Raw genomic sequence first — 17,591 nt, 5'->3', positions numbered from 1 at the left:
TTGTGAATCACTTCGACCAAAAAAAAAAAAAAAGAGAGAGAGGAAAAAAAAAACCCCTAACAGTGTTCATCTTGTGCTTTAGATGATTACAAATACTGGTGAGAGAAGCAGTGAGGTGTTCCTTTATTCCATTTGGTATACCAAACTAATCTATGGAGGAACCTTAATTTTTGTGTTGGAATGAATTGAGAAATGCATATGCTCATGGTGTTTTAATTTGTGTTACTTATTTAAAATTTTTTTTTATTTTGGAAGCATGTTATAAACATACCTAGAATGTGCTTCTCCATTTGTACTTTCCCATTGGAGTGCAACTTCTAATGGCATGGAAGAGAGCACTCTGTAATATATCCATTTAAGTTTTAAATGATTTTCCTAGGCTCTGAGGAAAATTGATACTCCATGGTAGGTGCCACAGTTATCCTGTGACTGTGCATAGTGCTTGGTACAACACTGACTCAGTTTTTATGAGCTACAAGAATTGCTGAAATGAGAGACCTGTCTTTATGGAACTAGAGGTCTTTTTTGTCATGGAGGTGCTTAATGTTCAAGGAGATACGTTTACCATAGTAATGGGCAGTGATCTTTAAAAAGACACACAGTGCTCATGACCCATATTTATTTTCCTTATTGTACGTGGGATATTAACTTTGTCACTGTTTAGCTGGCTCTTGGCGTTTACTCTCTAAGAGAGAATGCATCCAGGGGTGCCTGGCTGGCTCAGTCAATGGAGTGTTGCAACTTTGATCTCAGGGTTGTGGGTTTGAGCTCCACGTTGTGTGTTGAGATTGCTTAAAAATCTTTTTTTTAAAAAAAGAGAATGCATTTTGTTTCAGATTCTTTAGTTTCAGGATTTGACAGTTGCTACTAATCATAGGAACAACTAAGGCTCGTGTGAAACTGTTCCTCATACACCAGGTTTGTTGGTGCTTCATTCAGCATAAATTTGGAGTTATGACATTCTTGAAGGTTTCATAAACTGCAAAGTGGACCTGGAACTTTCTGCAGCTATTAAGAGCTTCCCAGAAATAATAGACTATTCAGTCTCACTATAGGCTCTTGGTTTCTCAAGAAATTTAAATAGTGATCTTTCTCCACACCAAAACCATTTCATTCTGAGACATTTGTTTACTGTCATGCCTCAGTCTACACAGTTCTTCCTGAAATGCAGTGTCTTTTTCTTTTTTTCCTTTTTACTGTGTCTCTGGAATTAACCTTTATACTCATATTTACTTGAGAATTTCATTTTAGAATTTGAGCTTCTTTCTAAATTCTTAGGCTCTACACTTGTTGAGGTCATTTTCAGCCTGGGTCTTTTCTGAGTGGTTGAGCTCACATCTCCGATGTCTGCATATTAATCAAGAGTCACACGTTCTTCCAACTGAGCCAGCCAGACACCCCTAAATAATAAGCTTCTAAGCATTTTTACATTCAGTTTGGGCAAGGGGAAAAACCAACTTCATAAGCCCCACCTTTCTATTTTTTTTTTTTTTAAGATTTTATTTTTTTTATTGATCAGGGAGCTTGACATGGGGCTCAATCCTCGGACCCCGGGATCATGACCTGAGCCGAAGGGAGATGTTTAACTGACTGAATCACTCAGGCGTCCAAGCGCCACCTTTCTAGAACAGACTCATTTTTTTCCTGGGTCCTTAGGACTGCATATTCTATATAATGTCCTTCTGTACCCTTAGTTGAGATTATTACAGTGAATTCTTAAAATTTTTTTTAATAATTTAGTGCAGTATAGCACCACACACATAATAAAAGATGATGACATGAGTGTTAGGTGTTGAGGGTTTGTGGTTACATGCTTTAAAAGCATAAAGTGGCTCAAACAAGTGATGTTTCTTATGACTACCAAACTAATAAACTAGCTGCAACTATCCTTACCTCTCCTGATCCCAGGAAAACTCTGGTGCCTTGAATATTTTTTAGGACAATACCAAAAACTTACTTTGTTTAGGCCTCTCAAAACCATGTTTTGCAAATCCAATCTGGACTAAATATACAAGCTCATGTGGGTGTTATTTAATGTTTAGAGTGCTGATGTTTTTGTTACTTTACCTATGGTGAATAATTTTAGGTATTAAAGAAAATGTAAATACATGATTACAACCCAGGTGGGTATTCAAAATAACCATTGAAAAGAGAGCAGCATTCTTTTTTCTTTTTTTAAGATTTATTTATTTATTTTAGAGAGAGAGTGTGCATGGTGGGGAGAGGGAGAGTCTTTTTTTTTTTTTTTTTAAGATTTTATTTTTTTGAGAGAGAGAGCATGAGCTGGGGGGAGAGGGAGAGGGACAGCCAGACCTCCCTGCTAAGTGCGGAGCCTGACCTGGGGCTCAATCCAGGGACCCTGAAATCATGATCTGAGCCAAAGTCAGGAGCCTAACTGACCAAGCCACCCAGGCCGAGAGAGTCTTAAGCAGACTCCACGCTGGGTATAGAGCCCAACTCGGGGCCCGATCTCACAACCCTGATATCATGACCTGAGCCAAAACCAAGAGTCGCATATTTTATACCAGTGATTGGTCTGACATATCATTTTTCATATTCTTAGGTCAGTTGGTTGGTGAACATTTGTTGAACATTTCATTCAGCAAATGTTTTATTAAATGCCAGGCATTATGCTAGTCATATATATATATATATTTGCTAGTCATAATTTTTAATTCTATTACCATTATTACTTTGGAGAAGAAACTGTACAACATATTTTGTAAGAAAGGCTTATGATTTCTTGGGTAACAAATTTTTATTTTTTTTTTGTATTAACTAATTTAATATTGATGTCCTTTAAGGTCTCGTTCAACTCTTGGACACTCCAGATCTCATTGGAGCCAAGGTTCAAATTCTCATACAAGCCGGCCACAGGAGCCACGGAACCGTAGTAGGATTTCTACTGTTATACAACCCTTGAGGCAAAGTGCAGCAGAAGTTGTGGACCTTACTGTTGATGAAGATGGTAAGTTGGATTAGTAACAGTATAGAATTATGAAGAGAATTAATAAAATCAAATATCTTTGAAACTCCTATAATGAAAGTCCTACTACTGCTTCCTGGTAACATTGTTAAACTACAGGAAAATTGTCAGATATCCCAGTCTTCTTTTTCTTTCTTTTTTTAAAAACTTTTTATTTATTTATTTGACAGAGAGAGAGGGAACACAAGCAGGGGGAAGTGGGAGTGGGAGAGGGAGAAGCAGGCTTCCTGCCAAGCAGAGAGCCCAACACGGGGCTTGATCCCAGGACCCTGGGATCATGACCTGAGCCAAAGGCAGATGCTTAATGACTGAGCCACCCAGGTGCCCCCCCCCCCAGTCTTATTTTTCAATTGATATAACAGCCTCAGTTTGTAACTTGTGCCTAAAATTCTTTCTCTTGTTTCATTGATTAGTAGTTACTTTCTTAGGAAAAAAAATACTTTTTTTTTTTTCTTAAAGATTTTATTTATTTATTTGAGAGAGAGAGAGAGGAGAGAGAACATGAGTAGGGATGGGGCAGAGGGAGGGGGAGAAGCAGACTCTCCACTGAGCAGGGAGCCCAATGCGGGGCTCGATCCCAGGATCCTGGGATCATGACCTGAGCCGAAAGCAGACATTAAACCTACTGAGCCACCCAGGCGCCCCCCAAAAAATACTTTTACAAGTGGTAGTTTGCTCTACCCTCAGACTTACCTATTACTTTCATTTATAGTATTATTGTCATACTTTAACTTTGCTATGAAAAATAGAAATGACCTTTTTCAATGCAACAGAAAAGCAATATAACTTGAATTTATATAATAAATATTGGTTATTCGCAGTGTCGAAATTTGGGGCACCTGGGTGGCTCAGTTGATCTCAGCTCAGGGCTCAATCTCATGGTCGTAAGTTCAAGCCCCATGTTGGGCTCCACGCTAGGCATGGAGCCTACTTAAAAAAGGAAGAAATGTGGAAGTTATTTTTAAAAGTATGTTATCTTCTAATATTACTGGTACCTTTTGTGCTGCTCAGCTTTACTGTTTTCTTTCAGCTTATAACTATATCCATGCAACTAAGAAAAGAAAGCTAGAGTTGGAAAATAGAGATTAAGGAAAGTGGTAGCATGTATGAGTATGTGAATGCATATGTGAACTTCCCCACATATTGAGAATTACCTTCAGGTATTAGTTACATCTTAGAAGGAAATGATCAATCATAATTTCCTTAAAGGAAGATGATGAGCCATATGTGAATTTGTTAACTATAAATTGGGGAAAGGATACATAAGGTAGAGTTACAGGCCTTCTGCAATCAGCTCTTATATGGATTGTTTGCAGCTTGGATGATCATAACTTTCAGAGTATCACTACTTTGGAATTAAGATGTTCGTGAAGAGATAATTTATTCCCACTGTCTCCATTTCATTCAACCGTATCTCAGTTTTTATCTGTAAAACAGTGATTTTTATATTAGGGATGGATTAGAGATTTCTCAGAGTTAATTTATTCAGGATTACTACTTTGGAAACTGTGTTTTCCCCTGGGACATCTGTCAGCCAGTAAGTAGGAGAAGGTGACAGAGTAGTCTTTTAACCCATTGGAATTAGTTCAACCAGAATATTTTTAGTGAGTTGTAAATATTCCAGGGATCTGTAGATGCCCTGTCTCTCTGCTAGTTTCTCTCGGTGGAAAGCATCTATCTTATTAAAAATAAGTCCAAAATATTAAGTATGTCAGTTAGACCAGTAGTTCTTAAGTGGTGACCATTTTGTGCCCCAGAAGAGAGTTGGCAATATCTATAGACATTTTTGGTTCTTACAGTTGTGGGGCGGTACTACTAATATCTAATGGGTAGAGGCCCAGGTTGCTGCTATAAACATCCTGCAATGCACAGGACAGCCATGCCCCTACCCTGACTCCCATCCCTAGCCAAGAATCACCCAACCCAAAATATCAATACTGCTAAGGTTGAGAAACTGAGATATACCATTTGCAAATAAACAGAGGTTCTTCCCTCCGCTTTTTATGTTTAAGCAAATATATTTGTTTAAGCATCCAAAGTACATTGTCCCATGGAGATCAACAGGGACTATTTATGTTTCAGCTTAGCACATTGCATTGTATATAGTAGTTTGTCCTCTCATTCTGTATCACATTAAGAGAGTCCCTTTTCTGATCCAATTGTTGTGACTATTCTTTGGACAGACTTAGTCTTTTTAAACAACTATTTTATAAATTAGAGTCTAAAGTAGAACTCATACATAAGTCAAGGTCTGCTTGAAATTTCTTTTACTTTCTACAAATTTTATTAGAATACACTGATGAATATTAATATTTGTAAAAAATTTTTTGAAAACATACAAAAAAGCCTGTAAAAAAGATTAAAATAGGTTTAAAAATCATAGCTAATATTTAAGTGGTTACTATATATAAACTTTTATACAGAGTGCTTTGTATGTGTGACCTCAGTTCATCCTAACAATAGTTGTGTGAAGAAAATTCTGTACTTTCCCAATTCTACAGATGAGGAAATGGAGAGTGGTTAAGTAACTTATCCATGACTGTAGTGTCAGTGGTGAAATCAGAATTGCTTATCCAGGGCGCCTGGGTGGCTCAGTTGGTTAAGCGACTGCCTTCGGCTCAGGTCATGATCCCAGGGTCCTGGGATCGAGTCCCGCATCGGGCTCCCTGCTCTGCGGGGAGCCTGCTTCTCCCTCTCCCACTCCCCCTGCTTGTGTTCCCTCTCTCGCTGTGTCTCTCTCTGTCAAATAAATAAAATCTTTAAAAAAAAAAAAAAAAAAAAAGAATTGCTTATCCAAGCACTCTGACTCTAGAATCCATTCTGTACCAGAGAAAGTGTAATTTCTAATATTGTTCTGACAGCCTGTGACAGTGTGTATGACAATAATATAAAGAGACTTATACTTTCCTTTTCTCATTGTTTTCTTTGTGATCAGAAAATTTATACCCAAAAAACTGTGATAATCACATGAATTATTGGAATATACGTATGTGTTGGATTTTTTTAAATGCAGTAATCATATTTTAGTTACATGTCATTTTAATGTTGCAGGCTAGCTTTATGAAAATTTTTAAATTTATATTGTGCTTATTAGAGAGTTATTTTCCAAGTTTGTTTTAATAATTATGAAAATGTTACCTTGAATTAAAATATAACCTATCTCCTAATATATTTTGAAATGCTAAATAAACATTTTGTATTTTCTAGAACCTACTGTAGTACCAACCACTTCTGCGAGAATGGAATCACAAACCACAAGCACTTCCATTAACAATTCAAATCCATCTACCTCTGAGCAGGCCTCTGACACTGCTTCAGCTGTCACTGGTAGCCAACCCTCCACAGTGTCAGAGACTTCAGCTACTCTTACAAGCAATAGTATGACTGGTACTTCTATAGGAGGTATGTAATAAAGTGGGGGAGGACTCTTTCATTACTCTTATTAGAAAAAGTATTGATTTTAAGATTTTAGCCATATTAGCAAGAGCATATTCTTAGAATAAACTGTACGTGAGCAAAGTAGTCTCTTTAGAATTAGACTATGATTTCATACTTGAGTTTGTGTGCTATATATTACCAAAGTATCATAGCTCAACTGAAAGAGATCAGCGAGAATTAAATGGCTGACTAAAAACACAATAACAAAAGAAAAAATGGGTAAATTGAACTTCATCAAAATTTAAAACTTTTGTACATCAAAGGACATTATTAAGAAAGTGAAAAGACAGCCTACAGAATGGGAGAAAAATACTTGAAAATCATATATCTGATAAGGGTCTAGTATCCAGGCTATATAAAGAGCTTACACAGCTCAACAATAAAAAGACAGATACCCCAATTTAAAAATGGGCAAAGAATTTGCATAGGTATTTTTCCAGAGAAGATACTCAGTTGATAAGAAGGACATGAAAACAGCATCATTAGTTATTAGAGAAATGTAAATCAAAATCACAGTGAAGCACTGCTTTATCCTTATCAGGATGTCTATTATTTTTTTTTTCCTTTTTTTTTATTCTTATGTTAATCCCCATACATTACATCATTAGTTTTAGATGAAGTGTTCCATGATTCATTGTTTGTGCACAACACCCAGTGCTCCATGCAGAATGTGCCCTCCTCAATACCCACTACCAGGCTAACCCATCCTCCCACCCCCCTCCCCTCTAGAACCCTGTTTGTTTTTCAGAGCCCATCGTCTCTCATGGTTCGTCTACCCCTCCGATTTCCCCCGCTTCATTCTTCCCCTCCCGCTACCTTCTTCTTCTTCTTTTTTTTTTCTTAACATATATTGCATTATTTGTTTCAGAGGTACAGATCTGAGATTCAACAGTCTTGCACAATTCACAGCGCTTACCAGAGCACATACCCTCCCCAGTGTCTATCACCCAGTCACCCCATCCCTCCCACCCCACCCCCCACTCCAAAAACACTCAGTTTGTTTCCTGCGATTAAGAATTCCTCATATCAGTGAGATCATATGATACATGTCTTTCTCTGTTTGACTTCTTTCACTCAACATAATATCCTCCAGTTCCATCCACGTCGTTGCAAATGGCAAGATCTCATTCCTTTTGATGGCTGCATAATATTCCATTGTATATATATACCACATCAGGATGTCTATTATTCAAACAAAACAAAACAAAACCAAAGAACAGGAAATCAGAAAATAACCAGTGTTGACAAGAATGTAGAGGAATTGGAACCCTAATGAACATCTGGTGGGAATATAAAATATAAAATGCTGCAGCTGCTATGGAAAACACTTTGGCGGGTCCTCAAAAAGTTAAACCATAGTTACCCTATGACCTACAGTCTCACTCCTAGGTATGTCCCCAAAAGAATTGAAAATGAGGATGGGAGTTTTTAAAAAAGTTTGATGATGTCCATTTTCTCAATTTTTTTTTTTTTATTTTTTTTTTTGCTGTCATATCTAACAAGCCATTTCCTAACCCAGGATCACAAAGATATGTTTTAAAACCTCCTATGTTTTAAGTGTTTCAGCTCTTACCTCAGATTATGTATTTATTTATTTATTTTAAAGATTTTATTTATTTATTTGACAGAGAGACACACAATGAGAGAGGGAACACAAGCAGGGGGAGTGGGAGAGGGAGAAGCAGGCTTCCCGCCAAGTAAGGGAGCCTGATGTGGGGCTCGATCCCAGGACCCTGGGATCATGACCTGAGCCGAAGGCAGACACTTAACGACTGAGCCACCCAAGCGCCCCCCTCAGATTATTTATTATGTTTCAGTTAGCAATGATATCTCTGGTTCTTTTTCCTGTCACCTGTTTAACTGAGCATTAAGCTAGCCTTCTTTCTCTCCTGGACAATGGCATGGAGATAGGAACTTGCTAAACATTTACTAACTGGGATGTAGACCCTGTAGCTCATAGATTTGACTATATCACCATTAATAATGAAACCACCTTATGCTTTCTATCATTTTTTACCTTTTTAAAAAAATTTTATTTATTTATTTGACAGAGAGAGACACAGCGAGAGAGGGAACACAAGCAGGGGGAGTGGGAGAGTGAGAAGCAGGCTTCCTGTGGAGCAGGGAGCCCAATGTGGGGCTCGACCCCAGGACCCCGGGATCATGACCTGAGCTGAAGGCAGACGCTTAACGACTGAGCCACCGAGGCACCCCCATTTTTTACTTTTAATAGTATCTTATTTAATTCTTAAAATATCACTATAACTTCTGTTGAGCAGATTAGGAAATCTTATGGCTGGATTTAGGCCTCACCTTTGTGGAAAATTGAGAGTAGAATCCAAAGTCCAAGGAAGTTTCCCAAAGATGTCTTTTAAATACTGTATTCTTTGAAAAAAAAAAAAATGTAGGGAGAAATGAAATGGGCTGGGGCACCTGGGTGGCTCAGTCGTTAAGTGCCTGCCTTCTGCTCAGGTCATGATCCCAGGGTCCTGGGATCGAGCCCCGCATCGGGCTCCCTGCTCAGCGGGAAGCCTGCTTCTCCCTCTCCCACTCCTCCTGCTTGTGTTCCCTCTCTCGCTGTGTCCCTCTCTGTAAAAAAAGAAATGAAATGGGCTAATTTTTATTTCATTTATTGAGTGTACACTCTTTCCTGAGTACCCTACTGTCTTATATGTTATTTTATATATTATTATTTAATTCTTAAAAATTTCCTTGTTATTAATATTACTCTTCCCATTTCAGAAATGAAGAAATCTGGAAGTTAAATACTTTCAAAGCCAATAATAATCTTTGAGGCAAAGATTTGAATTCTTCTTATTCACTTTTTTCTCCTGGTAGCTTTATATACTCTCATCTTGTCTAGATTTTATGTGACACATACAAAGCTTTTATTTACTTACTTATTTTTTTAAGACTCTTGTTCCCTCAGAATTCACATTTAGTATCTGGGGTAGTGACTTCACTATCTGAATGGTTTTCTCATAATACTACTTTACCTATATTGATGACTACCTTTGGAATAGACTTGCTTGTGTTGTGTTTCTCTAGACTTAGGAGAACCTTGTTCCAGGCCAAATTGTTCCTCTGTATAAACCTGATAGAAGCACATACAGGTACTCATATGACATTAGGGGCACTTAGTTCTCCTGACTTCATTTCCTGCTAAGACTCTATAGAACAGCAGTCTCCTATTTTCTTCACATCCTGTCCTTACTTTGTACCTTCTTGTATATTTCCAACCTTGAATCACTCAAGCCATCAAGCTTGACTCCTATCCAGGTTTTTAGATGGGGCTGGTGAAAATTATAGAAGCAAGCATATTGGTGCCTCATGAATTTATGGTATCTAATCTTGGGCTTTTGGTAATAAGTTGACATAGTGTGATGTATCTCATTTAATTCCCTTTGTTTCCCCTTAGTGGCTATTCCAAAATTCTCTCATTCTCCTCAAGACTTTGATTCCTCCAGGGAAAAATAAATAAAAAGTAAATGAAGGTTCTTAAGCATTCATAACTTCCAACGCTTCCGTGAAAACTTTTATACCTATCCTGCTCTCCTGACTCCTGGTCTTTTAACTCCTTCCTGTTCTTTCCAGTCCGTTTTTTGGTGCTCTACCTCTTGTCCCTTCTTGTGTCCTTGACCTTGCTTTAACAGTTACCTTCTCAGCATCTTTGCTTGTTCCATTCCCTTAGTGTGCATGTGTACATTTGTGTTAAGTCTTGTATGCTTAAGCGGATCGTCTATACCTTAAACTCCGTCCTTTAACTTGCTTTTGACTCCTGTCAAAGCAAATGTATTAAAAAATCTGGCAGTAATCTTCTTGTCATCTCTGTTTTCTCCCAGGACTCTATTCTTATCCTTTCTCACTGGCCCATCTCATAACTGCTTATGTTTTCAGCTACCACCAGTATGCCAGTGACCTTCCATTTGTATTTCCAGAGCTCTCTCTTTGTTTTAAATTTTCATATCCAGCTGCCTGTTGGACATCTCCTCTGGAACATTCTGCGGTCACCTCAAACTCAACATGCCCCAGGCAGCTCATCATCTATCTGACTTTTCTATGTGCTCCTTGCTTTATCCATGCGTAATATCTTATATATTCATTTATTTAAATATTTATTGATTGCATACTATAAATCAGGCACTGTTCTAGGCAGTGGGAAGAAAACATAAATTTTCTGCCCTAACAGAACTAATGTTCTAGTGGATAATAATAGCTAACATCTGTTGAGCTCATAATATTGGTGTATGATTTACCTACATTAACTCTGATTTTTGTAATAACTTACAAGGCAGATTCTATTACTTTTCTTATTTTATAGGTGAAGTAACTTGCCCATGGTTATATGATAATGGAGCAAGTATTCAGACCTAGGAAGTCTGGCTTGGAGCCTATACTCTCTCCTCCTTTATGCCTGTACTCTTCCTTTATTTCTCATTCTTGACACTGTTGTCTTTGTGCTGCACAGTTCTTTGTATGGGGGGCTACCCTGTGCGTTGTAGAATTTTTAGCAGCATTTTTGGCCTCTATCTACTAAATACCAGTAGCACCACTTCCTCTCCAGTTGTGACAACCAAAAGTATCCCCAGGTGTTGCCAGATATTCCCTGGGGCACAACATTGCCCTATACTACATTAGAACCCAGTGCTTCTGTTCTAATGCTGGTTGATTTATATCTCAAATTTTGTCCATACTTGATGACAATGATCTCCTTGAGAACTAGAGATCAAGTTTTTCTCTTCTTAGCACTTAGCTCCATGCATGCCTCTTTTCCCTTGTGAGGTTAATTTATATTTAGCAACGGCTTATTGAACCACCTACATTATGCAGGCCTGTTTCTAGTTGCCAGAGATAAAACAACAGAGGCAGACAACACCATAAGTTATTTTAAAGGCCAAGACCTCCGGGGTGCCTGGGTGGCTTAGTTGGTTAAGCATCCGACTCTTGATATCAGCTCAGGTCTTGATCTCAGGGTCATGAGTTCAAGTTCCCCATTGGGCTCCAGGCTGGGCATGGAGCCTCCTTTAAGGGAAAAGAAAAAAAAAAAGGCCAGGACTTTAGTTTTCACCATTGTCTTTTCCAATGCCTTTTGTAGATCCTTTACCATACCATTATTATGTGTAAGACTTGCCAAATGAATGAATAGATGCATGAATACATCTCAGTAATCCTGTTAGAAGTACAATGAAAGTACTTTAACAAGCTTTATGTCACTGGGCCATGGAATTAATTTCTCTGGTGCAGGTTTGTTATTGTCTCATTTTTAGTGGACACTCTGTGGGCTAATTCAAATAAAAAGGAAGTGTTTTATTTGCTTGGTCAGATCTTTGTATTTCACTTCTAATTTATGGCAGTTTTCCTTGGTCATTAACTCTGGAACAAGAGGAGATTCAGTTGCCTTTACTTTGGGTTGCTAACCTGTTTAAGGAGCAAAGAGGTTCTGCACTCTAGGAAAATAGATGATTAATTTAATTGGAAGCCAAAACTGTACCCTAAGAAGTAGAACTATAAGGTCAGTCTTCTTTTTGAGGCCACATTGTTAGTGATACGACCTTTTAAATATGTGTTCAGCTGTTAATATAGTAATGCTTCCTCTTCTCTCACTCTGATTTTTGTATTAGAAATATTTGAAGACAAAGAGGGCAAGTTCTTTCTGAACAAATAAGTATGATATCTGTCACTTTATTCACAGCCTTATTAGTCCACAGATCTTTTGCTCTGATTACATACTCCTACATTTTATTTTATTTTTATTGTCATTTTTTATTTTTTTTAAGATTTTATTTATTTGAGACAGAGAGAGCGAGCGCATAAGCGGCGGTGGGAGGGAAGGGCAAAGGGAGAAGGAGAAGCAGACTCCCCGCTAAGCAGGGAGCCTGATGTGGGACTTGGTCTCACAAGACCTGAGCGCTAGGCAGACACTTAACCGACTGAGCCACCCAGGCGCTCCCCCCGCTACATTTTAGAGTTACACATAATCCTCAAATAGCTGGATTTGTAAAATTAAAGCATCTGAATTGGAAGTCTGCCCACTGAATGGATTTAGTGTTCCAGAGGTTTTTGATCATTTTTTATGAACACAGTAAATGATGCTCATTTGTGCAACACTTTGTTATGGGAGCTGAGGTAAAACCCTGAAAATGTTGCCAGAAGTAAAGCTACTATAATAGTTATTGCTACAAATATTACAGCATATGGAAAATAATTAATGTTTGATTCAGCATAGCAAAGATAGGCTGTTGATCATAGTCTCTTCCTGATAAGCTACTTGTAACTTTGTCCAGGTTATTTAAGAAAATTGGAATGCAAATGAATGAAAGTGACTTAATTATAGAACTGACTTTGGATCTGCTATAATTTATGTTTTAAAGGTAAACATGTTGGGGTGCCTGGGTGGCTCAGTCTGTTAAGTGTCCAACTCTTGATTTCAGCTGAGGTCATGATCTCAGAGTTGTGCGTTAGGCTCCACGCTCAGTGAGGAGTCTCCTGGAGATTCTCTCTCTCCCTCCCTCTGCGCACCCCCTCCTCAAATAAACAAATCTTAAAAAAAAGAGGGAGCTTAAAAAAAATAAAAGTAAACACCTTGTCAATTTTTGTTGTTGTTGTTGTTACAAGTTACTTTTAATATTTAACCTCTCAACTGGTGCTAACCAGGTAGTATTAATTCCAGGAGGCAATTAGAGATTAGTAAAAATTAGTAATTTTTTTCCATCCAAGTTCACAGATTCCTGAATTCTAGTTCCAAGGTTAAGAACCTTTACAAAAGAGTATAAGAAATTAGCCCAAATAGGGCAGGCTAGGAGCTTGGGGGAAAAAAAAAACAATGTAAAGAGATTTAGAATGGAGATACTGCCTAACAGGGTTTAGATCACAGACCTTGCCCAGAAGAGAATCAGGAAAGACAGGATAGAACATGTATTGGAGGGCAGGCCCAGGGAATTTACAGGGAGGTTTGCTGCAATCAGATACATCAACCAGAACCTGAAGCACCCCACCCAGATTCATTTATGTGAGCCTGTAAATTCCTTTAATATTTTAGCCAGTTTGGGTTGGATTTTTGTATTATTTGTGAATAACTAGAATATTCATAATCAATACACTAGCCCAGAAGAGATTGGTTAGGTTCTGTGACCCAAATAGGAGCAGGGTATCCCTGGTCTTGGTTACTCTAGAAATAGGGCCAGAATAGTGATACTGGAGTTGCTTGCTCCAACTGACTGGGCCATTTAAACATCATAGTAGGGGTGCCTGGCTGGCCCAGTTGGAGGTGAGTTCGAGCCCCACGTTGGGTGTAGATACTACTTAAATAAATAAAACTTAAAAAAAATTTACAAAAAGACACCATCATGGTAAATAAGAGCCTCCTGAGGAATTTAGGCTTTCGGAAAAATCCCAGTGAAGATCACTGCCCAAAATTATGTGACATGCATGTTAAGAATGTGGTGCTATCACATTCTTATTTACAGAGATTTGAATTTATTAAACAATTCTTTATTTACTTACTTATACACAGTCCTGTTTTTTACACAGTGATATTTGATCATTCGATTGTTCTGTGCATTTTTGTTTGTTTCAAGATGACTCAAGGAGAACTGCATCTAGTGCTGTCACAGAAACTGGCCCTCCTGCAATGCCAAGATTGCCTTCCTGCTGTCCGCAGCACTCACCGTGTGGAGGGTCGTCACAGAATCACCATGCATTAGGACATCCACACACAAGCTGCTTTCAGCAGCATGGCCACCATTTTCAGCATCACCACCACCACCATCATACTCCCCACCCGCCTGTCCCAGTTTCTCCCTCCTTTAGTGATCCTACTTGCCCTGTGGAAAGACCTCCACAAGTGCAAGCACCGTGTGGAGCCAACAGTAGTTCTGGTGCCAGCTATCTTGACCAGGTATGTGGAATTTGATGAGGTTTTCTTTTTTCCTTTTTTTAATTTTTAAAAACTGTGCTTGTTTCAGGAGAAAAAAGAAAAACAACGCTAATGCTGAATTTTATATACTAAATAAATCATTCTTGTTGCCCTTGGAAAAGTGGCCCAATTTAGTGGTCTGTGATTTTTTTTTTTTAATTCTCTAGGATTTTCTGATGGTCTAAATTATTACAACTAACTGAGAAGGCCTGGGATATAGAAAATTAGAAGTGATACTGTTTTTTTAATTCTGAAATGGTTTTTGGTGTTTTTAGTTAAATACAGGTGAATCTGATCTTTGGAATTTTACTCCACAGTGTTGAAATTGCAGTGTCAACCTGATTCATGAGAAACTGGGAAATTTTCTTAGTTTTTTACCCTCTACATTTTACTCTGGAGCTGCCTGTATCTCCACTCATCTAGAAACAAACTGCCTTCTCGGATGCAAACCAGTGACATAGTTTCTCAGGAGCAGATGAGGTTTTTAGTTCATTGGGAATTGAAGTATCAGTAACAAAATTATAATTAAGTAATTTAGTTGATATTATTGATGAGTGCTTGAAATGTCAAATAATATTAAATTAGTATTGGTGATCACGTGGAGTAAATGAAAGTCATGTATTACATGCTATTTTAACTTTTGCTCTATCATCTCTAAAATTGTGATATAACCTGGGTAGGTACATACTTTGAAAAACAAAAATTAATGTCAAGGTAAAACTATAACTGACATACTAGAAAACAGTCAAAAAGAAAATTCAGAGCAACTGCTTTTCTATGTCCCCTGATATTTCCTGGAGTACTGGCTTCATCTTTTTAAATTTTGATGGTTATCTCTTCTGGATCTGACAGATTAAAAATAATTAAGAAAGAGGGATGTTCCCTTAAAACCAAACAAAAGACAAGCTGCTGTTCTCAAGAGTAAATTTGAAAGAGTTTAGTAGGAAATATGATCAAATAGATGTTAGACTGTGTTTTGGTTCTCCTAACAGTTGTAAGTATTAACATCTACTGATTATCTAAACCTGTTCTGCCTCTTGGGTATGAGGAAGCATCAAGAAAAACGTTCTAGTGGACTGAATGTAAGGCCCTGCTTAGAAGCAAAATTTTCTTTCCCTAAAAATATGACCTGAAAGGGAGGGTTTAGAAGTATCGTAGGAAAATCGTGAAGAAGTGGATCTACTGACTTTTCCTACATTCTTGAATAAGAGCTACCAAAATGTGGGGTTTTTGTTTACAGAATATTGTTGTTGAACTAATTAATAAAGTAAGGTTTGAGAGATCAAGTGTGTATGCAACATTTTCTTTTAACCTGAGTGAGTTAATTATAGGTAGAATCTCTTACCGTTTTGTTCACTGTAAACAAATGTAACCTTTTCACTTATCTCTAAGTAGATGTATTTTTTTTTTTTTTAAGATTTTATTTATTTGAGAGAGAGAGAGAGAGCATATGAGAGGGGGGAGGGTCAGAGGGAGAAGCAGACTCCCTGCTGAGCGGGGAGCCTGATGCTGGACTTGATCCTGGGACTCCAGGATCATGACCTGAGCTGAAGGCAGTCGCTTAACCAACTGAGCCACCAGGCGCCCTAAGTAGATGTATTTGGACTTCACACAAAACTTGAGGAAAATCAACAGGATCAGGCAGTCAGTGGTGGTAATGGGTATGAAGGAGAACAGAGTGAAGTTTTAACAATATAAACAGTTTGAGACTCATATAGACATTGGAGGACTCTGAAATCAGCCACATGCTCATGAGATAATGTCAGATAGTCTCCAGTTGAGACCTGTATGGGCACAGCAGGAAGTTGAGGAGTGGGAGAAGCAAACTGATCTGAGGATTTGTGATTGTGTATGTGTTATGATTAGTGTCAGATTGTGGGTAGGCAGAAAACGGTTGGGGAGGATTCGGCCTGATAACAGAGAAGGTGCAGTAGTCACTTGATACTCTGTAGCCCTTACTACTCCTTTGGATGTAGCTTTCTCTTTTAAGAGAATAGTTCAGTTAGCATTATGCATTACTTACGATCTTTGTAAAGTAATACTTGTAAATGGAAAGGTTATGAGGCAAAGCTAGCTCATGCTTCATCTTGAATAATCAATCACACACCCTTTGCATTTCTTTTTTTATTATTATTTATTTATTTATTTTTAAAGATTTTATCCATTTATTTGAGAGAGAATGAGATAGAGAGCATGAGAGGGGGGAGGGTCAGAGGGAGAAGCAGATTCCCTGCTGAGCAAGGAGCCCGATGCGGGACTCGATCCTGGGACTCCAGGATCATGACCTGAGCCGAAGGCAGTCGCTTAACCAACTGAGCCACCCAGGCGCCCTCTTTTTTTTTTTTAATATTGTCTTTTTAAGATTTTATTTATTTATTTGACAGAGATATAGCGAGATACAGCACGGGGGTGGGAGAGGGAGAAGCAGGCTTCCCGCTGAGGAGGGAGCCCAATTCAGGGCTTGATCCCACGATGCTGGGATCATGTGACCCAAGCCAAAGGCAGACACTTAAAGACTGAGCCACCCAGGCGCCCCAGTACTTGCCATTTCTGTACTGATCTTGCTTACCCTCTCTTTTCCTTCTAGAGTTAAGAATTGAGTGAACTGTTGGAATTGTGAAGAGGCTTCTCTTTCCTGGTTTTTCTCCCTTCTCTTTTTATTCTTTACTTTTAACTTTAGCCCCAGTTTCTTCTAGGAGGACACGCACCCTACTTTACTCACTCTCTGGGAGTGTTCTTAATCACTGACTGGAGAAAAAGATAGGAAGTTTGCTCATCTTCATAGTATGTTGATAATCCAGTCCATTTGCCAAGTCTTAGTCTAAATAGGAAAATAGGAAGGGGATACAAATTCACAGTCTTACAATATTGTTCTTGAACCTTATTACCCAAATTGAGGGACATACATTGTATATGTCAACTCGAAGAGGCCAGACATTTGCTTAATGGATTGTAGATACATGATCTAGAAGAAGAAAGAAGTTCTTCTTTTTCACCTTCCCACAGCTTCTCCTGCACCATCATCCTCCTTTCCTTTTAGCATTCAGAGTTCCTTTTGTTTCTGTTACTCCTCGAACCTGGAGTCCATTGGAAGTATGGAGACCACAGTGGTTCCTCCAAGGACTGCTGGGTGACCTGGGCCTCTAATAATGCATTTCCCTAGCTTCTTCATCTTCAGCTTCTCAGCTTTTAGTATGGAACAATTCTTGCATATAAATTCATATATAGCATCAAATTATTATTTTATTTTTT

General features: G+C 38.3%; 1 protein-coding gene and 1 long non-coding RNA gene across 13 annotated transcripts in view; one reads left to right on the top strand and one right to left on the bottom strand.

Moving 5' to 3' along the window:
- The window catches only part of RNF111 (ring finger protein 111), a 121,677-nt gene that overhangs the window by 87,882 nt on the left and 16,204 nt on the right, over positions 1 to 17,591 (top strand). For all 12 annotated transcript variants that reach the window (XM_064570394.1, XM_064570392.1, XM_064570393.1 and 9 more), the window contains exons 4-6: positions 2,805 to 2,968; positions 6,194 to 6,388; positions 14,002 to 14,321. In XM_064570394.1, coding sequence (XP_064426464.1) covers positions 2,805 to 2,968; positions 6,194 to 6,388; positions 14,002 to 14,321 — 679 coding nt within the window. The remainder of the gene's footprint in view (positions 1 to 2,804; positions 2,969 to 6,193; positions 6,389 to 14,001; positions 14,322 to 17,591) is intronic.
- Positions 7,406 to 17,591, bottom strand: part of LOC123861152 (uncharacterized) — a 37,356-nt gene continuing 27,170 nt past the window's right edge. Inside the window, exon 4 of the long non-coding RNA XR_010405004.1 lies at positions 7,406 to 7,606. This is a non-coding gene — a long non-coding RNA (uncharacterized LOC123861152). The remainder of the gene's footprint in view (positions 7,607 to 17,591) is intronic.

The sequence above is a fragment of the Mirounga angustirostris genome, unplaced genomic scaffold (genome assembly GCF_029215605.1).
Source record: "Mirounga angustirostris isolate CCGP_5_RB_7025 unplaced genomic scaffold, mMirAng1.0.hap1 SCAF_9, whole genome shotgun sequence".
In the NCBI taxonomy this organism is placed as follows: Eukaryota; Metazoa; Chordata; class Mammalia; order Carnivora; family Phocidae; genus Mirounga; species Mirounga angustirostris.
This window is presented reverse-complemented; position numbering and strand designations above follow the sequence as displayed.